Raw genomic sequence first — 23,185 nt, 5'->3', positions numbered from 1 at the left:
TGATTATCTCAATAGATGCAGAGAAAGCCTTTGACAAAATTCAACATCCATTTATGATTAAAACTCTCCAAAAAGCAGGAATAGAAGGAACATACCTCAACATAATAAAAGCTATATATGACAAACACACAGCAAGCATCGCCCTCAATGGTGAAAAATTGAAAGCATTTCCCCTAAAATCAGGAACAAGACAAGGGTGCCCTCTCTCACCACTTCTATTCAACATAGTGTTGGAAGTTTTGGCCACAGCAATCAGAGCAGAAGAAGAAGTAAAAGGAATCCAGATAGGAAAAGAAGAAGTGAAACTCTCACTGTTTGCAGATGACATGATCCTCTACATAGAAAACCCTAAAGACTCTACCAGAAAACTACTAGAGCTAATGAATGAATATAGTAAAGTTGCAGGATATAAAATTAACACACAGAAATCCCTTGCATTCGTATATACTAACAATGAAAAAACAGAAAGAGAAATTAAGGAAACAATACCATTCCCCACTGCAACAAAAAGAATAAAATACTTAGGAGTATATCTACCTAAAGAAACAAAAGACCTATACATAGAAAACTATAAAACACTGATGAAAGAAATCAAAGAGGACACAAACAGATGGAGAAACATACCGTGTTCATGGATTGGAAGAATCAATATTGTCAAAATGGCTATTCTACCCAAATCAATCTATAGATTCAATGCAATCCCTACCAAGCTACCAACGGTATTTTTCACAGAACTAGAACAAATAATTTCACAATTTGTATGGAAATACAAAAAACCTCGAATAGCCAAAGTAATCTTGAGAAAGAAGAATGGAACTGGAGGAATCAACCTGCCTGACTTCAGACTCTACTACAAAACCACAGTCATCAAGACAGTATGGTACTGGCACAAAGACAGAAATATAGATCAATGGAACAGAATAGAAAGCCCAGAGATAAATCCACGAACCTATGGACACCTTATCTTTGACAAAGGAGGCAAGGATATACAATGGAAAAAAGACAACCTCTTTAACAAGTGGTGCTGGGAAAACTGGTCAACCACTTGTAAAAGAATGAAACTAGAACACTTTCTAACACCATACACAAAAATAAACTCAAAATGGATTGAAGATCTAAATGTCAGACCAGAAACTATAAAACTCCTAGAAGAGAACATAGGCAAAACACTCTCCGACATAAATCACAGCAAGATCCTCTATGACCCACCTCCCAGAATATTGGAAATAAAAGCAAAACTGAACAAATGGGACCTAATGAAACTTAAAAGCTTTTGCACAACAAAGGAAACTATAAGCAAGGTGAAAAGACAGCCCTCAGATTGGGAGAAAATAATAGCAAACGAAGCAACAGAAAAAGGACTAATCTCAAAAACATGCAAGCAACTCCTGCAGCTCAATTCCAGGAAAATAAATGACCCAATCAAAAAGTGGGCAAAAGAACTAAACAGACATTTCTCCAAAGAAGACATACAGATGGCTAACAAACACATGAAAAGATGCTCAACATCACTCATTATCAGAGAAATGCAAATCAAAACCACAATGAGGTACCATTACACGCCAGTCAGGATGGCTGCTATCCAAAAGTCTACAAGCAATAAATGCTGGAGAGGGTGTGGAGAAAAGGGAACCCTCTTACACTGTTGGTGGGAATGCAAACTAGTACAGCCACTATGGAAAACAGTGTGGAGATTCCTTAAAAAACTGGAAATAGAACTGCCATATGACCCAGCAATCCCACTTCTGGGCAAACACACAGAGGAAACCAGATCTGAAAGAGACACGTGCACCCCATTGTTCATCGCAGCACTGTTTATAATAGCCAGGACATGGAAGCAACCTAGATGCCCATCAGCAGATGAATGGATAAGGAAGCTGTGGTATATATACACCATGGAATATTACTCAGCCATTATAAAGAATTCATTTGAATCAGTTCTAATGAGATGGATGAAACTGGAACCCATTATACAGAGTGAAGTAAGCCAGAAAGATAAAGAACATTACAGCATACTAACACATATATATGGAATTTAGAAAGATGGTAATGATAACCCTATATGCAAAACACAAAAAGAGACACAGAAATACAGAGCAGACTTTTGGACTCTGTGGGAGAAGGTGAGGTTGGGATGTTTCAAAAGAACAGCATGTATACTATCTATGGTGAAACAGATCACCAGCCCAGGTGGGATGCATGAGACAAGTGCTCGGGCCTGGTGCACTGGGAAGACCCAGAGAATCGGGTGGAGAGGGAGGTGGGAGGGGGGATTGGGATGGGGAATACGTGTAAATCTATGGCTGATTCATATCAGTGTATGACAAAACCCACTGAAATATTGTGAAGTAAGTAGCCTCCAACTAATAAAAAAATTAAAAAAAAAAAAAAAGAAGTGAGTTTTCATTTACTCTTTCTCCCTTTCCTTGACACCAGAAGCTACTGCCAAATGCTTCAAATTTCTCTTTATTCTCATTGCCTTCTTCTGCTTTGGCAGGGCCATGTCCTGGGTTGTATTCCTAAACAGAGCTGAAGAATATGCTGGGTCTCATTGAGAAAGAAACTGAAAAGTGGAAGAAAAAAGTTGGGAGAAGAAGCAGGGTTAGGAGTGGGGTCAAGGATAAGACTGAGGCAGAATTCATCAGAGGGGTGGGAATTTGAAGCAGGGAACTTGGTATTTATTTTCTTAGGGAAGATGCTCCTGATCAATTGTTTTTAGGCAGGTTCATCTTTTCCTAAACTAAAACTAAAGGTTAAGGAAGCTTTAGCTTCTGAAGTCATTTGGAAATGATTTATTATTGAGACTCATTGAGAGTAGTTGATTAAAAACATCAAAAAAAATCCTGATACCTTTATACTTGTTTATAAGAACTAAAATTTTTTTACTAGGGCCTACCATTTCACATGATTTCCTAAAGTAGATCTTTTTGTTTCAAAAACAATTCTAAAACAATTAGAAGAGTATTTAATATAGCATTTTTTGGTCACCAAGCTAACTTACTGAATAATTAAAATATACAACTAAAACTCACTTGCAAACATTTTTCTCCCTCATACTTAGCAAGAACTCCAAACAACAATAACAACAAAATGCAAGATTAATGTTGGTTATACCAGGAGGATCAAGAGGGGACCCGAGAGGTGGACAAGTATTCCCTACCTGTCGATAGTTAGATGTGAAGGCTCCAAGGTAAGCCACGACCCCTGAGGAAACGAGGATGTCCCCCGTCAGGTTGATGTACAGCTGCCCCAGCTCCAGAGCTGTCTGGCTCCATCGTGTTTTCTCACCCCCAAGGCCTCCGATCAATTGTTCAGCTCGTTCTAGCTTTTTGCTGCACAGATCAACCTCAAAAATAGAAGTAAACCTTTATCAACACCTACGAGGAGAGTAAGTTAAAAATTTTGCCAGATTTTAACCTCAGGGATAAATTTTTAAATTACAGTTGCACCTGGAATTTTCTTTTTTTAACACTCTGTGGAAGAAAAATGTGCAGAAATTCACTATGAAGACTGGAGAGTCCATGATCTTTTAGAATTTTTCATAGTAAAGAGAGTATTTTAATCTAATTTGTAAAACTCATAACAGGTATTTATCATATACCACAAACAACTGCTCTATTTAAGGAAATGAGCTACAGTATGAGACAGTGAAAGTTTTACCCACCATTTTAATAATCAAAGTGCATTTTATTTTAAATATTCTATGAACGTTTCCCCCTCATTTAACTTATGGCTGATTTAATGATAACTTTAAAGGTTAAATGTTTAAAAGTTTTAATAATTTATGCTTACTTACAAAGCACAGTTTTCAAGCTGCTAAATTGTGTCAGCCTACTCAGACACTTGCAATTAACCTTAAATTAGGACATCAGTCAATAGCTGAGAGCCTACTTTGTGTGTAAGACTGTCAACCAAGTTTGATTATACATAATTAAGCAATGTTATTTTCAAAAAAGAGGAAGGATAATTACAAATGTGGAAAACTTGGGCAAAAGCCATTTTAAACCATGAAATAGCAATGTTCCAGTGGAATATCTGAATTATTTTGATTAATTTTAAGTGACATATTATTTTTGGAGAATGACAAGATTAAGTAAAGGTTATCTTAAAGTTCAAAATGAAATAATTTACATGAAAAGAAGTAAATAATTGATAAAAACAGAGACATTTAGATTATTTTGGAATGAGAATTTGGCTTGTACTTTTTCCTATGCTATTAATATTTATATTAATAATAATAAATGCCTTTAGAGTTAAACATATAAAATATCATAAAAGTTTATATAAAGATGGGTTTAAAAGAGCAGAAGGTATGTAATTAGTAAGATTTTTGATACTTCTTTAAAAACCTTTCCTGTTAATTTTCCCTCTTTTTATTCCCTTTTGCATCCTGGTTTCTTTCTTCACACATTTTTCTCTTTACTAAAATGTTAAATCAGGTCTTGGACCATAATAAAGCTGCCATCAGAAACTACTAAGTAAAAACATTTTAACCAAAATTTCTCTTCCAAAGCAAGCTTTTAGTACACATATTCATTTTACATTACCATAATTTTCTAACATTTTATTATGAAAAATAATTTCAAACAGAGCATAGTTGAAAAATGTTTACAGTGAGCAACCACATATCTATCTATTAGTTATATTATTTAAACTAAAATTGATCACTTGAAGACCTTGTCAAATAATAGGACACATTTTTAAGATTAGCACAATATCACAGATTGTACAAATATAGAATTTGTGCACATATTGTACGGAAAGAAGCAGCCCACTAGGATGGGAAAGAGAAATGTATTAGAGTCAGATTGCCTGCACTTGGATCTAAACTTAGAAACTGGGTTGACCATGAGCAAGTTGCTTAACTTTTTTGTGCTTTAGTTCCTAGAAAATAATCTAAAAAGATTACCTCCCTCAGAAAGCTTTTGTGAGAATCAGTGACATACATTGCTGTCAGAACAGTGCCTTGCACATGATAAGCACTCAGTAAATATTGACTGTATATCAAAATGCTTGGACTTTTCTGGGGAACATAATCAGATCCTAGCAATTACTTTTTACAAAAGGTATCACTAAGTTGGAGTAATGATTTTAGTCTAAAAACCTTTCCAGTGGACACAGTATGGTTCTGGGTATTGAATTCTAATCTCAGCTCTGCCATTAATTTTTATATAACTGTTACTTAACAATTTGGTTTTCCATTTTCTCACTCATAATGAAGTGAAGTGAAGTCGCTCAGTCGTGTCCGACTCTTTGCGACCCGTGTAGACTACCAGGCCCCTCCGTCCATGGGATTCTCCAGGCAAAAGTACTGGAGTGGGTTGCCATTTCCTTCTCCAGGGGATCTTCCCGACCCAGGGATCAAACCCCGGTCCCCCGAATTGCGGGCAAACGCTTTAACCTCTGATAAAGAGCCCACAAAAAGAAAAAAAATGCCAACCATCTCTACTATAGATTACTAGAATATTGAGCTAAATTATTTAAATCATTCTTCATTATGAGTCTTCCCTGGTGGCTCAGAGGTTAAAGACCAAGAGGCAAAACTCAGAATATTATATAGAAACTTCTATAATCATTTAATATGTAATCATTTAAAAATGTCAAAGTCATCATTAGCTTGTGGGCCACACAAAGGTTGGTTTATACTGTGGTCCACTGTTTGTCAACTCCTGACCAGGAAGAAAACAGTATTGCTGTTTTTGTACCAGCGTGAACATTATTCCTATTTAGAGTAACTGAAGATTTGCCTATGTCTGTCTGTATTATACTATACCTGGTTTTCTAAGTCAGCTTTCTTTTGTTTATTTAGTTCGAGTGTGTCCTGAAGCCTGGCCAGCTTGTCCTGAACTTCCCGAAGTGCTGCCTGCTTCTTTTTGAGACCATCCATAGCAATTTTAAGCTCCCCTTCAGCTGCAGCCAGTTTTATCTTTTTGGGAGCTACGATTTTTGCCACTCTGCCAAAAGTAAAATTGGAAAATTAAATACATGTTTAATATTCTAGTGTACTTTCCATCACTGAATTTACTTTTTTTTTTTAATTATGAAAGAGTGATAACACATTTACAGGAGACTTGGAAAATACAGAACAAGATTATGTATAGCTCTACTATATATTACAATTATTTTAGATAAATTAAGATTTTTATGTGGAGTCTCAATATCAAACTCCCCAAATGAGCAGAACATACAGAAAGGTAGAAGGATACGTAGACCTGAAAAGCACTGTGAACCAATTCAACATAATTAAGATTTATACAATTTTCACACAATAGTAGAATACATGAATAGCTTTTCTAAAATCCTTATTATAACCCAAAACACGTCTTCACATAAAACCTATACTGATTTCTATATCTTATATTTAACAAAGTTAATGCCAGCAATAAAATATGATTCTCAAAATAGATATCAAATATATATAATATTTTCAAATAAGTGATTGCATATATGTGTTAGTCGCTCAGCCACGTCTGACTCTTCGAGACCCCATGGACTGTAGCCCGCCAGGCTCTTCTGTCCCATAGAATTCTCCAGGCAGGGTATCTTCCCAACCCAGAGATCAAACCCGGGTCTCCTGCATTGCAGGCAGATTCTTTACTGTCTGAGCCACCAGGAAAGCCCCTAAATAAGTGATTTTTTTTAAACCACAGACAAATATTAAATTGTTGCCAGTGTCAATTTTGGTGATTTTGGAAAAGGAGAATAAGCACATACATGTAAAATATTACAGTGTTTATGGAAACTAGCCTAACTCATTCAGGCTTAATAACAATGAAGAAAGGAAGGGTATTTTATTTATGTCATCTTATTCTTTCATTTTAATTTTTATTATTTTGTGGATTAATCTTACTATTTTATTTTTATCTCAAAATAGTTAAAATGATATTGTATCCACCCACTTCTTCAGTTCCCCAGCTCTTTTGTTTTTTTCTCTTCCAGGCTTATTATATACCTATAACAATAATGCTCCTGTCTTTATATTTTACTTTTTTTCAAATTTCAGAATATACCCTTAACTAAAACCAGGTATCTTATAAATATGTGTGTCAGTAATAAAAGGGACTATGTAGGGAAAACTAGAGATCTAGATTCTCTTCTAGAAAATGGAATCAGCAGTGTCACCACTCTAAATAAATGTATGTGTGCACGTGCGCTCAGTTGCTCAGCCGTGTCTGACTCGTTGCGACCCTTTGGACTGTAGCCCACCAGGTTCCTCTGTCCATGGGATTGTTCAGGCAAGAATACTGGAGTGAATTGCCATTTCCTCTTCCAGGGGACCTTCCCAACCCAAGGATCTAACCTGTGTCTCCTGCATCTCCTGCATTGCAGGCAGATTCTTTACAGCTGAGCCATCGGGGAAACCCAAATAAATGATAAAACATTAAATTAAAATTTATCATTAACAGAATACCTCATTGTCCAAAACATATATAGCATGTAATATAGACATACACATCTCATATACAAATAGAATTGTATGTGAGATTTAAAGATAGCCTGTAATAGTTGCTTTTCAAAGGAATAACCAACAATTTTTACTGTTTTGTATATGATATAAATGTTCCTCATATAATCATCTATAAAGACTGTTTGTTTCATCAAAGACTATACGTTAAGCGTTGTTTTCAAAATGTGGTCCAAGACATGTCCCCTCCCCCTCAGGGACTCCAATGAGGCCCTCCCTGTCATCTAAACATCTGTGTGAGGCTGTATTTTCTTTGCAGATTGAATGAAGAAGCAGATCTGAGAATCCAGCTGTCTTCTCTTAAAGAACATAGTAAAGAGATTTGCAAAAGTATAAAATGCCACCACTTTTCTTCCAAAATTTTTTGAAAATGTGGACTTTAAAAAAGAAGTATTTATGTAAAGTTTGTTGCTTTTTAGAAATGAATCAGTAAATATTTTTTTTTAATTCTCAGTTTTAATTTCTAATATATTGATAAAAAGGTTGGGGGTCTATAATAATTTTTTAGCGTATAAAAGGTTGAGATGGTCAGATATCATCACCACCAAATCAATGGACACAAGTTTGAGCAAACCCTGGGAGATAATGAAAGACAGGGAAGCCTGGTGCGCCTCAGTCCATCGAGTTGCAAAGAGTCCGACACGACTTACCACTGAAGAACAACAAAATGCTCCTGAGTCCAAGAAGCTTAAATATCATGCACTATGCTATGTGGTTGGTACAGTCCTGCCTCCAGTAAGCATGCCAGAGCAGGCATTAGACCTGACTTTCTGAGGAGCCTCTCACCATGTAGCACATAGGTTTCATATTACCTGAAGAACCAACTTGAAAAAAGAAAGTTTGTTTTCTTGTCACTACTTACTTATCATATGAATCCATTGCTATGACCCATTTGCACAGGCCTTCAGCTGCTGTGGAAGCATTTCTTATCTTTTCTGGAACAAAATCTGGATTTGGAATATAATTTTTTCTTATGATGTTCATGTAAGCTGGAGGAATATTGTCCTTGTCATACTCATGAAGTGACTGCAGAAATCGAATGTCACCAAGGAGTCTTTTGGCAGGACCCCAGAAATCCTCAATCTTTTTCCCTGTACCTGTTGGGTCAGGGATTTTGTCAGCTTTGATGCCTTTCAAGATGCATATGGCTTCCATAACAAGCTTGACACCAGCGGGAGGACTCTTCATGGATTTTACCACTGTAATGTCCTTGAAATAACAACATGCAAGAATTGTTTACATAGGACTTGGGTTTGGTTCCTATTTTCAAACTAAGCCATAAGATAGAAACTCGCTATTCACTGACAGTGATAAGTGTCAGAAGCTGGTGACAGTGATAGAATTATATCATGAAGTGTTGAGAAGAGTAATGCGAAAATACCCTGCGATCACTTACGACATGAAATCCACTTCAAGAACACATGAAAGAGCTTTCTTTTGACTGTCCCAAAGTAAGAGCTTTGCTCCTTCTTAAAAACTATAAAAGTTATAGATACAAACAGAAAAATAGAGAGAAACTGTACATATGTCTCCTGTAAAACCAATCATATATAGTTAATTCCTGTAAACATCTTACTTTACATTTCTCTACATTTTTTTCATGTGTGTATGCTATAAACCAGTGTATTTGCCCTATTTTAACCAGTGGAATCATAGTATATCTAATGTACATGCTGTTTTAAACTGTTCTATTTTAATAATATATAATAAACATACTCTCGTGCTAGTAAACATTTACATCATTTTTAATGCTGCATAGCTTTCTGATATATAGATATGAACCATAATCCTAACACTCCATGCCTTTTTCTTCTTTACTATTACAATTAAAGTCTTAATGTCTTTTTTTTAAGTTTTTGACAAATATTGACAAACTGCCCTGCAGAAAATATATAAGGGTGCCTGTTTTATTACATATACCCTTAACAACATGGGTAAGCATTCTATCAGGCAAAAGAAATTTTATTTTGATTTGTATTTCTTTTGGGGCTTTCCTGGTAGCTCAGCTGATAAAGAATCCACCTGCAATTCAGGAGACCCTGGTTCAACTCCTGGGTTGGGAAGATCTGATGGAGAAGGTACAGGCTACCTACTCCAGTATTCCTTGGGCTTCCCTAGTAGTTCAACTGGTAAAGAATCCACCTGCAAAAACAAAGAAAAAAAAAGAATCCCCCTGCAATGTGGGAGACCTGTGTTCAATCCCTGGGTTGGGAAGATCCCCTGGAGAAGGGAATGGCTACCCACTCCAGCATTCTGGCCTGGAGAATTCCATGAACTGTATAGAGTTTAAATACACAGACTTTAAATACAAGTGAGGTATGATATATTTTCATATCATTATTAACTATTTGTGTTTCCTCCTTTTTGAATTAGTACTTCTTCATATCACTTACTATATTATGTTAGAGCCATTTTTTCTCTTAGTGGTTTATAAGAGCTTTACACACAGAAGTATATTAGTATTTTGTTTCCCATGCAGTTGAAAGATTTTTTTCCTTAGTGTTTCTAAACTTCTATCCATGGTGTTTATATGAAATAAAATGTGTTGATTTTTAGGTACTAAAATTCATTACCTTTTTAGGTAAAAAAATGTACCATTACATTTTAAGGTATAAAAATTCTCTTATTTATGAAAAATACAAGAGAGTATCCAGAGCATATATATTACAAACAATATTGCTTAGTGTTTTCTTCTCTGATTTCTCTTATACCAAAGAAATCTTCAGTCCTAGTTTATATTCCACAATTATTAACATCTGACCTACATTTTATACTATTTTATAATGTAATATAACTATTTATATTTAAACTTCAATCTGAAACCTATTTTTGAGGAAGGTGTGAAGAATGGATCTAACACATCCTCTCCTGTGTGTGCTGTGAAAGTCATTCAGCCATGTCCAACTCTTTGCCACCCCACGGACTATACAGTCCATGGAATTCTCCAGGCCAGAATACTGGAGTGGGTAGGCTTTCCTTCTCCAGGGAATCTTCCCAACCCAGGGATTGAACCCAGGTCTCCTGCATTGCAGGCGGATTCTTTACCAGCTGAGCCACAAGGGAAGTCCCATCCTCTACTAATTCACCCAAAAGTTTAGTTGAGATCGTCAACACTATTTTTCAAAATTCATCTTAATCTTTCTTAACTGAAATGTTCCCCTTCATGTTTTAATTTTTAATACTGTCAAAGCTATGTTATTATACAATAAAATATTTTGTTTTATAACAATTATAAATTTTTATACTAACAGTTATCATATATTAAAAATCATAAATAAAGTGACATATGTATCACACACACAAAAAACCCACTGACAAACACGGACACAACACCTTCCCATATATACTGTAAAGCATACCCAGCGACAAGTTTCTAAATATGAAAAAGTGTACATAGAATGAAAGTGTATATTCATGCCCCTATCAATTAAAGTTGCTCTGCAAAGTTCCTGAAATAATAATTGCTGTAGGTTGTTTAGAATATTTGAAAACTTTCTTTTCAAAACTGTCTTAGTCTTGCATGTCCATTTCTTTTTCCCAGGTCAGTTAGGGAATCTTTCGGCCAATTTGAAAATGATTTCAATCGCATTCAATGTGGAGACTTTGGAAAGACAGAGCAAACTGCAGCACTTATTTATGCTAACAGGTCTCCCAGCAAGCCCGCGGCTGGGCTCTCACCTGCGCAGTGAGGGTGTCAAGGGCAGCCAGTGCTGACTCTAATATGGGCAGAGCCCCCGCCAGGTCAGCATCACATTCATCTTTGATGGCTTTGGCAGCCATAGCTTGTTCGTTTGCTATTGTTTCATCAGCTTTCACGATTTTTTCAGTTTTGGAAACTTCTACAGATTCCCTCTCAATGATCAACATCATTTCATCAACCTCTTTGCTGGCAACTTTTAACTGGGGATGTAGAGCCTCTAACTCGTATTGCATTGTGGCTACTTGAGATGCAGCAGAATCCAGTTTCTCCAAACCCACTTCATACCTCTTTTTCATTTTCATGACTTCACTAAAAGCAAAGAGATAAAACAAGGTTAGCTGTCAGGCTCTAGGCTTCTTCTTCAAGGAAAAAAATTAGTGTTCTTTAGCTTTTCATATTTTTTCAAGGCATAACTAAAGAAGTGGACCTACTGTATAGCACAGGGAACTATAATCAATATCTTGTAATAAACTATAATGGAAAAGAATCTGAAAAATCACACACACACACACACACACACACACACACACACACACATAAATAACTTAATCCCTTTGCTTAACCCCTGAAACTGACACAACATTGTAAATTAAGCATACTTCAACTTTAAAAAAGTGGTTTGAAAGATTTTTGCATATATTAACAGTTGGTAAAAAAATATGAACTCTAGAATTCTAGATTTTGTGCAATTAAAAGCAGACAGTATGTCTTGGGATTTGTTTGTACTGCCAGTATCTATCACAGTATCTAGGCATATAACAAATTCAAAAGAAAAATATACTAAGTATAAGTCAAGGAACCTCCTCCATCAAGATGAATGATATACCTCTGTAATTAGTCATCTTGGGAAGTTTATTCCAACAACAATATTTTCCTTAAAATCTTTTTATAATCAATTATTTTAAATAGACTTCAGTACCCAAAATATATTGCTTGAGCATTGCCAAATGTGGCACATAATTTTAATATGTGTTAACTATCTTGAAATAGGAATTTTTCATTTAAAATGCAAGTGGCCAGAGAATAAAGCTCAACTCTTTTTTTGGTACAAAATTCTTATAAAGTAATAATAATTGATTTCAAAATAATGTAATATTTTAATATACTTTAAATTTTTGATTTGCATTCATATATGTTCCAGAGATAATTACACATCTTGAGAAAATGCTTCTTTATAATTTGTCTCATTTTAAATATCTGAGATGTCATAATGTTTCAAAGTAAAAAGCGACGCATTTTAGAAATTCTTTTCAAAAAGTAGGTTGGTGTTGGTAACTAACCAACCCAATAATTGTCTAAAGATGGAAGCACACTCTTCAACTGAGTGCTTAGCTGGTTTGAGCCAGAAAACTGAAAAGGCTGTCACTGAAATAAAAGAAAACATTGCAAGTCAGGGCATGTCACACTCCTGTGATAAGCTGATTCCCTCTGAGCAAAATATGTTACAGCAATGTGAACTGAGGAGACTGGAGAGAGGACACCATGTTATATGTGAGTCTGGTTTCAGTGGAACCCCTGTGGAGCAAGCACAGGAAAGGTCTGGCCCCCGGCCAGCATGAAGCAGTTTCAGTGTGGTGGCTCAACCCACGTGACCCTTTGTTGGCTATCACACTGGTTTCCTGGCAGGGAAGCTGAGCGCTTGCTTCTAGGTTACAATACTACCTGGCTATAAAGAGATCGGAAGACTTCAGCTACTAAGGGAAGAATAACTAGGGGTTACTGTAGTTGGTAAAGGTCAGTTCTCACTCCAATCCCAAAGAAAGGCAATGCCAAAGAAGGCTCAAACTACCGCACAATTGCACTCATCTCTCACGCTAGTAAAGTAATGCTCAAAATTCTTCAAGCCAGGCTTCAACAATATGTGAACCGTGAACTTCCAGATGTTCAAGCTGGATTTAGAAAAGTCAGAGGAACCAGAGATCAAATTGCCAACATCCTCTGGATCATCAAAAAAGCAAAAGACTTCCAGAAAAACATCTATTTCTGCTTTATTGACTATGCGAAAGCCTTTGACTATGTGGATCACAACAAACTATGGAAAATTCTGAAAGAGATGGGCATACCAGACCACCTGACCTGCCTCCTGGGAAACCTGTATGCAGGTCAGGAAGCAACAGTTAGAACTGGACATGGAACAACAGACTGGTTCCAAATCAGGAAAGGAGTACGTCAAGGCTGTATATTGTCACCCTGCTTATTTAACTTATATGGAGAGTACATCATGAGAAATGCTGGGCTGGAGGAAGTACGAGTTGGAATCAAGATTGCTGGGAGAAATATCAATAACCTCAGATATGCAGATGACACCACCCTTATGGCAGAAAGCAAAGAAGAACTAAAGAGCCTCTTGATGAAAGTGAAAAGGAGAGTGAAAAAGTGAAAAATTCAACATTCAGAAAACTAAGATCATGGCATCCAGTCCCATCATTTCATGGCAAATAGATGGGGAAACAATGGAAACAGTGGCAGACTTTATTTTTGGAGCTCCAAAATCACTGCAGATGGTGATTGTAACCATGAAATTAAAAGCTCCTTGCTCCTTGGAAGAAAAGCTATGACCAACCTAGACAGCATATTAAAAAGCAGAGACATTACTCTGTCAACAAAGGTCTGTCTGGTCAAGGCTATGGTTTTTCCAATGGTCCTGTATGGATGTGAGAGTTGGACTATAAAGAAAGCTGAGCACCGACGAATTGATGCTTTTGAACTGTGGTGTTGGAGAAGACTCTTGAGAGTCCCTTGGACAGCAAGATCCAACCAGTCCATCCTAAAGGAAGTCAGTCCTGAATATTCATTGGAAGGACTGAAGATGAAACTCCAATACTTTTGCCACCTGATGCAAAGATCTGACTCATTTGAAAAGACCCTGATGCTAGGAAAGATTGAGGGCAGGAGGAGAAGGGGATGACAGAGAATCAAATGGTTGGATGGCATCACCGAATCAATGGACATGAGCTTGAATAAACTCTGGAAGTTGGTGATGGACAAGGAGGCCTGGCATGCTGCAGTCCATGGGGTTGCAAAGAGTTGGACACGACTGAACGACTGAACTGAACTGAAGTACATGGTGGGGATTCTAGTAGAGGCAAAGGAGAACATTTTTAGACAGAGGAAATTTTCAATGTCATCAAGAATATATAAAAATGCCTAGAAAATTATTATTTTCAACTTTTCTCTCAGTTTGTATCTCATTTTTACAATCTTTTTTCCAGTTAGGATGGTCTTAAATATTGCGAGCATATAGTCAAAGAGAGATATAAGTGATACCTCCCAATTAATCAGACTCTCCAAGAGGTTTTGATCCTCCTGGATAGGAAAATACAGGGGGAGAAAAACAAGATTCCATTAGGTTAAAATCCTAAGATCTAAGTGGAAAGATAATATCTTGACAGTCAAAAAAAAAAATAAAATTCAGTCAAGTTATGTAGTAGCCTTGGGTGGGGCTTGCAGATTTCACTAGTAGATGGAAAAATGCTATTGGTATGATTCAATATGGGGTGTGGACCAAGATGAATAGGAAGCTATGACACCTCTGCTATAGAAGGCATTACCAAAGTCACTGTAAATATGGCTGAGAAGTTTCCCACAGTCTAGATAGCATCTTAGATAATACAAGAAAAAAGTACTTAAAAATGCCTGAGATAATGAGAGAGCCGTAGGAAAATTTAGAAAGATCTACAGTTAATATGCAAAAATTAACTTTTGTTTTTGGTCAGGACTCTGTGCACATTTGGTGTTTCAAGTATATTTAATATTTAAAGGCATTTGGTCTGTTAGATTCACAGGTCAGCCTTGTGCCTCAATATGTATGTGTGTGTGTTGCTCAGTTGTGTCCAGCTCTTTGCAGCCCCATGGACTGTAGCCCTCCAGGCTGCTGTTTCTATGGAATTCTCCAGGCAAGAATACTCGAGTGGATAGCCATTCCTTTCTCCAGGAGACTTTCCTGATGAGTCTCCTGCACTGCAGGGAGCTATTTTACTGTTTGCGCACCAGGGAAGCCCTGATAAGTTGCATAATTGAGCAACAGTTAATTCGTGTTTTCATGTTAAAAAAAAAATCCCATCAAGTCTATAGGTAATAGTCAAACACTTAAAAAAGCTTAAGGCTTACCATATGTGTAAGTTTAACTTACCAGATTTTATATAAATTAAGTACCTGGGAAAGTTTAGTTTGTTAAATCAGGGAAATAATAATATTAAAATTTATAAATGTAATATATAAATTGCTTAAAATAAATTTCATTAGTAAAAGACCTCCTTAAAGGTGATTAGTAAAATTTCTAAACATTTAACTTCATAGGTAATTTATTTTTACATCTTATAATACATATGTGTGTCTTTATTTTTATATTTTATAATATACATGTGTATATTTTTGCATTTTATAATATATATGTGTGTCTTTATTTTTACATTTTATAATATATGTGTGTGTGTGTGTGTGTGGAAAGTGGGTCATGTGCTCAGTCATGTCTGACTCTGTGACCCCATGGACTGTAGCCCACCAGGCTCCTCTGTCCATGGAATTCTCTAGGCAAGAATACCAGAGTGGTTGCCATTTCCTCCTCCAGTGGATCTTCCTGACCCAAGCAGACTAAGGATTAATTTTTAGAATCAAAGAAACTATTGAATCAACTTTACTGCATGTATAAGTTAACCTCAACAACATCAAAAAAGCTCACATTGACACGTTCTATAGTATATAAGTTTACTGATGTTTGTATTGATGTTCTCAAATAAGAGTTTACTTAAAGAAGGAAAGCTAGCTATGTATATTGAGTGGCTGTCTCTAGGTTCCAGCTGTTCAATACCTAAAGAGAAGGTTTATTTATTATCTAATTACTTATTGAAGAAAAATTACTCACTAGTGACGTTTGCCCAATAGCACTGTCAAAGTACCCTGGGGCCTTACTGCAGCTCTCAGAGGCACATCTTCATTCCTTAAATATGATTATACACTTATGACGTCCTAGGCAATCATGTGCACAAAAGAATAAGCCCTGCTCCCTACCCTAAAAATGTTTGTGGAGTAAATCATTAAACGATTCAACAAAACTCACAGTATACACATATATGAAATAAAAATTTTCATCTTTGCTATGTCATTTTTGTCCACACAAATGTTTTAAAACCACCATAGCTTACTTAGGAATAAATTTCATTTTTACCTCCTTTTCTTTTCCAACAACAGTTTGAAGGTAGAGATTAATTCAAGATAAGAGGTAGGTGTCACATAATTGTATCTTTGAAGTTCAACATAGAAGGATGTCGATAAATCTATAGTAGAAGTGTGGAAGCTCTTACACATCTCAATACAGCCATCTCGTATTTCCTCTGACATTTCAATGTCTTCCAGGAAGCGGGAGGCAACTGCCTGTAGTGCATCTTCAGGCCAGGACTGAATGTAAGATAAATGCTTTAGCATATCATCGAAGTCACTGACAGGAGCCTGTTACTACTGAGGGCCTCCACAGATGGTGGAAATGCAGGAGGAAGCATGAGGAATGGGGTGGGACAGAAACTCAGGAGAAACTTCCCCCCAAGTACTTGGGACAGGGAGCCAGTAGCTAATGCATGTAATGTTGTTAACTCTTTCTGGTTTGTTCAGGAGTTAGAGAAATTGTACATGAGTATTGCAGGAGCAAGGAAGAAAAAAGGAACCAAATTTGTAGAATGTGTATCTTTTTGCACATTCTACTATTATTATCTCATTTAATTCTCCCCAAATTTCTGAGGTAAATGTTACTATCCTTTACCCTAAACTCCAGAATTAGACGAATAACTACCTCCTTGATTTCTTTCATAATCGCCTCAAACTCAACAAGTCTGAATCACGGTCCATTTCTCCCCCGCAAACGGCTGCAATCTTCCCAACTTAGTAAACACCTCAATTCTATATCCATCTCGAAATCCAGTTCTATGGGCACCATGCCTAAAACAGCTTCCAACTCTTTTCCTTCTACACCTATAATCGCCATTCACCTCTGTTACCGTCTTTCTGGAATATTTCAACAGTGTCCTAACTGTCCATCCTGCTGTGTGCTCTATGGAGTCACCACAGTGATCTCATCAAGTGCAGATTATTAATAGCTAATTTCACACTCTCAATTTACAACTGTTTGAAGACTTCCCAACATATTGAAAACAAAACTAATCTGTAAATCTCTACTTGATCTGGCCCTTTCCACCTTTCCAACCCAACTCTATGATTTTCCCCTCAGGTACTATGCCCTTGTCACCCTGAGTTTCTCTCACCCTATTCCTTCTTCCTATGGAGCTCCTGGTCTTCACTAATTTATTGTCTCTCACCAGATCCTCTCAGTACTGGTACTTTTTGTCCTTTATGTTTCCTCCTGAAGGTCACTGATTCAGAAAACCTTTTACTCCATTTATGCTACCCTGTATGATGGAATTATTTTTCACTATTTGCAAGTACGTAAGTAAACTCAAGAAAAGCAGAAGCCTAGTCTACTTCATTTTCTGACTCATCTCCAGCTTTAGAATAAGATCTGCTACAAAGCAAGGGTTCAATAAATATGTTTTTTCATGAAATCTTAGCAGAAATTGGAGGGACAAAGGGGCTATGTAAATTCCCCAAGGTCAAAAATTCCTATGTGTTAGATCTCACTCACGGGATCTCTGCCACAGCTCACAAACTTCCTACCCTAGACCCTTGTGTGTTCTATACTTCTGATACTGAAATTTATTAGAAAAAGTGGTCACTGGGACTTTCTTCCTTTTGACTTTCTGTCAGGTTTTCTAATGGAAAGAGACTGGAGGGTGGGAGAAGAGAGAGGTAGAGGCATTTCTAGCCCTCTTGCTGTCTATCAGAAGCTGAACTCTAGGTTTGGGGTTCCTGATCCCGTCAGACGTTCCTACTTCCACAGCTTCAAGCTCCAGTAACACGTTTTTCTCCCTGTGCCCCTTTAAGCAGCTGTAGTAACATCTTCTTGCTGTGCTCCACCATTTCCTGCCTCACCATTCCTCCCAAGCTCCTTTAATCCTGCCTACACCTTCATGAACAGCTCCTTCGTTCAACTTTCCTCAGGGAGGCCTTCCCAGCTATTCTTTCTTCCCTGTCAGGAACTGACAGACATACAACTTTACCCTAAAACTTTCTACAGTAAGTTGATGTCAGTGACTGTATACACTAGTAATAAAAGGTTTTTCTGTTATAATGAGTTTTGAATTTTAATTTCATAAAATATATTATTATTGATCAGAAAATTCTGCTGAGCCACAATTGCGTGGGGTAGGGGTGGACTCTAAGATAAGTCATGCTGATGATGGAGAGTCAATATTTCTAGAAGTCTATCGAAAATTTACATGACAATACCTGAAACCAGTCAATGGTACAGCAGTTTACGAGAGCAGGGAACTTTCTGAGACGAATCCGAAATGCATCTCCAATGGGACTCATGGCAAGGACTACGTGCAACTGATTGCGGCAGCGGTCAACAAACATGTTGAAAAGAGCTATGGGGCTTCCGTCTGTTTGTTTAGTTTTATCCCGTTGGCGATCTAACTGACGCATCTTATCACATATCTCCTGTTTCTCATCCAATGCAAAGAGATTTGGAACCTCCCCAGCATTTAGCAGATTGTTGACATCTTCTAGAAATGACTCCTTTTTAATCTGAGTATCTGTAAACAGGAAAACACCCTGCATCTCCCCTTCAGCACATTTTCTTAAGATCACTTTTAAATCTTCATGCCACTCAGAGGTACCATAGCCCTTGGCGATTTCAACCTGGAAAACTGAAGAATCAGCCATGTGGGCAGCTAATCTGGTGACAGACTGCCTTCCACTTCCTCCAACACCAACCAGAAGAGCATGGCTGCGAGGCTGTTTTAGGATCCTGGAAATTCTGCTGATGTGCTCGATGGCAAATCGGAACAAGACAAGGTTCATTGTTTTTTTGCTCATATTGTTGTATTCTTCTAGGTGAGCTTCTGCTATCACCCGGAGTGCATCCACATCTGCAATTTCTCTGTAGTTGGTATCCTCTCTCTTGGGATCGTGGAAATCACAGAACATTAAGCTGCGTAAGTCATCTTCTTCCACGATCCCATCTTTATCAAAATCCAAACTTTGAAAAAGCTCATGAAAATTTTCTTCCATGTGTATCTTTAAGATTTCTTGAATGTAGCTGATAAGCCAACTTCTGTCTGCATTATCCAGAAGGCGATCATAATACACTCTGAGGACCTGTACAATAATTTAAAAAGCAGCTTTAAGAATCAATTTTCCTATTTTAAAGTGCTATTTATGTGCTAATATGAAGTAATATAAAAAGTACTCTCAAGAAATTTCCACGGGCACATCTAAACAAGGAATGGCATAATATTTATTTTAAATGTTAAATTTGATCATATATTTAGAATAAAACATAGTTACATTGTTACCAATAAATGAAGGTAAATTAGGGAGACTGCACTAGATTACAGAGGTATTAAGTGCACTAAGGACTAGAGAAGGGAAGAAAGATTAGCAAAGGCAGGTGACTGCCTATACAGATACAGGTAACAGACCTGGGCCCCGGTGTCTAGGATTTTGCAACTCCCTTGCAGTGATTGTTTCCTTTTCCCAGCCAGATAATATTTTGAATTTATTGGCAAGTCTATAGATATTACTGTCTTTATAAAAGCATATTTTATAGAAAACATAAGAATGTCTTAGATGGAGGGAACTTTGTTTTGGACATGTTAATTATTTTTGTCGTAAGTAACTGCAGATGCAATGTACTAAAACAGATCTCCACTTACATGCACATGTTGAGAGACTGCAAAAATAGTTAATCAAGTTTGCTACATAACTATTAATATTTCCTCAGAGTGGTATGAATATCTCTATAGCTCAGTCAGTAAAGAATCCGTCTGCCATGCAGGAGACCTGGGTTCAATTCCTGGGTCAGGAAGATCCCCTGGAAAAGGGACAGGCTACCCATTCCAGTATTCTTGGGCTTCCCTGTGGCTCAGCTAGTAAAGAATCCCCCTGCAATGTGGGAGACCTGGGTTCGATCCCTGGGTTGGGAAGACCCCCTGGAGAAGGGAAAGGCTACCCACTCCAGTATTCTCGCCTGGAGAATGCCATGGACTGTATAGTCCATAGGGTTGCAAACAATAAGACACAACTGAGCGACTTTTACTTTCACTTTACAGTCTGTTTTGGACAGAATTGTTTCCCCTGTGCCCACATCTGTACACTGAAGCCTTATCCCCTAATGTGACTGTATTTGGAGAGAGGTCCATTAAGAAGGTAATTAAGTATAAAAAGGTCATGTGGGTGGGGCCCTAATCCTACAGGACTGGTGTTCTTGTAGGAAACGGAAGGGACACCAGAGCCCTCATTCTCTCATGGCAGGAACACAGAAGGAAGACCTTGTGAGGACACCGTGAGAAGGAAACCCTCTGTGAGCCAGGAAGAGAGCCTTCACCAGAAATCCACACAGACAGCACCTTCATTTTGTACTTTTGGCCTCCAGAGGTATGAGGGAATAAAATTCTGTTGTTAAAGATACTCAGTCTGTGGTATTTTTATTATGACAACACTAGCAGACTAATACTCATACGATACAAGCAACACATATTTCTGTCAGCAAAATTTCTAACATTAATCCTCTCTGCATCAGCTTCTTCACCTTATAAAATAGAAGTGGTAATACTTGCCTTACAAATCTCATAGATGCATGGCAAAAATGAAATGATAACAGGTATGAAAACACTACAGAACTGAGAAATAATGATTACAAACTGCCTTGGAATCAGCCTAATTATGTTTAAGAATAATGATTTTAGTATTTTCATGGCTGTCAAGCTGACATACCCATGTCATCCCTTTTCACAACAGCAGTGGCTACATAAATGGGATGATTGAAGCTTTCCACTTACTCTGACCAAGTAGTCCAAAAGCTATCTCTCTCCTGGACGACTGGGTTTCCCGAAATATGACAATAGTCACTTCCTCAGATTGAGACACTGAAGCCCTCTTTCTTTTAATGAGGAAAGGAAACTAAATTAAGCCAACCACATATATTGGGCATCAGTGTTTAAGCATGAATCAAGTATAGTATTATCTAACTGCAATTAAGCAAGAACCCAAGACAGGGTTTCTCAAAGACTGTCAAAACACCTGCATCTAGGGACCCATTCTGTATCTGTTGACTTCCAAATTTTGAGGATGATGACTAGGAAGATCCTTTTTTCTTTTTTAAAATTTCCTTACCACAAGGTACAAAAATCTTCAGTGTACACCTCCAGGAATGCTCACACATTTATACGCCCACAAAACTACCACCAAGATCAAGACATAGAACATTCTCAAAACCTTAGCAGACTCACTCACTCTCACCCCTGTGGATGCCTGCCCTCCTCCCTCCCCGCAGGCAACTTTTATTCTATTGCTATCCCTTAGGTTTTTAAAAGTTTCCATCATAAAGCTAAACCTTTGCAGAGAAGCATTTATCCTGTGTTTGTGCTTTGAACTTATTTATCTTAAAGTCTGGATTACAAATTCTTTTAATTATGTATAATTTACATATCCTAAAATTCACTTTTAAAGCATATAATTCAACAGCTTTTAGAAATTCACAATATTGTGCAGCCATTACCACCGTCTAATTCTAGATCTTTTTCAACAGCCCCCCAAAGAAAACTTACACCCATTAGCAGTCACTCCTTACTATTTCTACTCCATGTCCCCACAGCCTCTGGCAACCATTAATCTACTTTCTATCACTATGCATTTGCTTATTCCAGCCTTTTCATTTAAATGGAAAAATATTGTATTGTACGTGGCCTTTTGTGTCTTGCTTCTTTCACTTAGTGTAATGTTTCCTAGGTTCGTTCCTGTTGTAACATTTGCTTATTCTGGACATTTCATATAAATGGAAAAATAATGTATTGTACGTGGCCTTTTGTGTCTTGCTTCTTTCACTTACTGTAAGGTTTTCTAGTGTAATGGTTTTGTTCATGTTGCGACATCTATCAGTATTTCTTTTTAGGGCTGAAAAGAGCTTCATTGTGTGTATGTATATACACACACACACACAGAGCCCACATTCGTTTGTCTGTTCATCAGCCAATGTATATTTGAATTGTTTCCACTTTTTGGCTATTATGAATAAGTCTGCTAGCACTCATGAACTAACAAAAACAAAAGTATTTCCATCTCAAAATTATTTGAAGTCAAACTGAAAGGATTAAAGTCACTTAAAGGAGACTTAAAATGACAGCTCCTTTGAAACACTCTATAAACCAATAGAAAGTCCTGAAAATCAGAGATAAAGCATCTTAAGTGTCATAGAATATGTCAGTGTGAAGTATTTTTAAAAATTATCCTGACCATTGACCTTCATAATGCCAAATAGTGGAATGCATTTCAACAATTGCTGGATATTTCTTTACCCAGTTTTTGGCATGGTAAAATCTCTGTTTCTTGCGTGATCATGTTTCAGTAGCACAGAGATTTACCTCATGAACCCAAAGACGTTTAATCACTTCTTTGGTCTCTGCTGTTTCTGGTCTTGACAAACATACCCCCTGAATGACACGGGAGAAATCTCGGAGGTTGAACAGGTAGTGAGACTTAGCTGGAGTAGGCAAGAGATTCTTCATTGCTTCTTTATACAGAGTCATTGTACCATTTACAATCTGTGTTGTCAAATCTAGAAAGTCATCTGGAAATTTATAGCTTAAAATTTTTTTTAAGTGAAAAGAAAGAAAATGTTAGCAAACATAAAATTATGATACATAGTGATATTTAGTACAACTAACACGAATTTTTCTTATATTAAATCAATTGATTTAGTTTACAAAATTACCATCTCGTTAATAATAATAGAATTTTTACTTCTTTTAAAGCTACTTTCTATTCATTATTTTATGTTCAAAGGAACTCCATGAGTAAGCAGGACCAGTTTAATGAGCTTAAAACTGCTTAAATAAATGGGCAGAAGAGCCAGCCAAGGAACCCATATTATATAACTCAAACCCAGGATCCACTAGATGATGCTTCCTAAC

At 37.0% G+C, this 23,185-nt stretch overlaps 1 protein-coding gene across 1 annotated transcript in view; it reads right to left on the bottom strand.

Moving 5' to 3' along the window:
• The window catches only part of DNAH7 (dynein axonemal heavy chain 7), a 249,362-nt gene that overhangs the window by 94,282 nt on the left and 131,895 nt on the right, over positions 1-23,185 (bottom strand). The window contains exons 39-45 of the mRNA XM_061147985.1: positions 22,637-22,856; positions 18,501-19,373; positions 16,333-16,562; positions 11,144-11,474; positions 8,328-8,674; positions 5,774-5,954; positions 3,161-3,346 (exon numbers count right to left, since the gene is read on the bottom strand). Coding sequence (XP_061003968.1) covers positions 3,161-3,346; positions 5,774-5,954; positions 8,328-8,674; positions 11,144-11,474; positions 16,333-16,562; positions 18,501-19,373; positions 22,637-22,856 — 2,368 coding nt within the window. The remainder of the gene's footprint in view (positions 1-3,160; positions 3,347-5,773; positions 5,955-8,327; positions 8,675-11,143; positions 11,475-16,332; positions 16,563-18,500; positions 19,374-22,636; positions 22,857-23,185) is intronic.

Source organism: Dama dama, chromosome 8, assembly GCF_033118175.1.
Source record: "Dama dama isolate Ldn47 chromosome 8, ASM3311817v1, whole genome shotgun sequence".
Lineage (NCBI taxonomy): Eukaryota > Metazoa > Chordata > Mammalia > Artiodactyla > Cervidae > Dama > Dama dama.
This window is presented reverse-complemented; position numbering and strand designations above follow the sequence as displayed.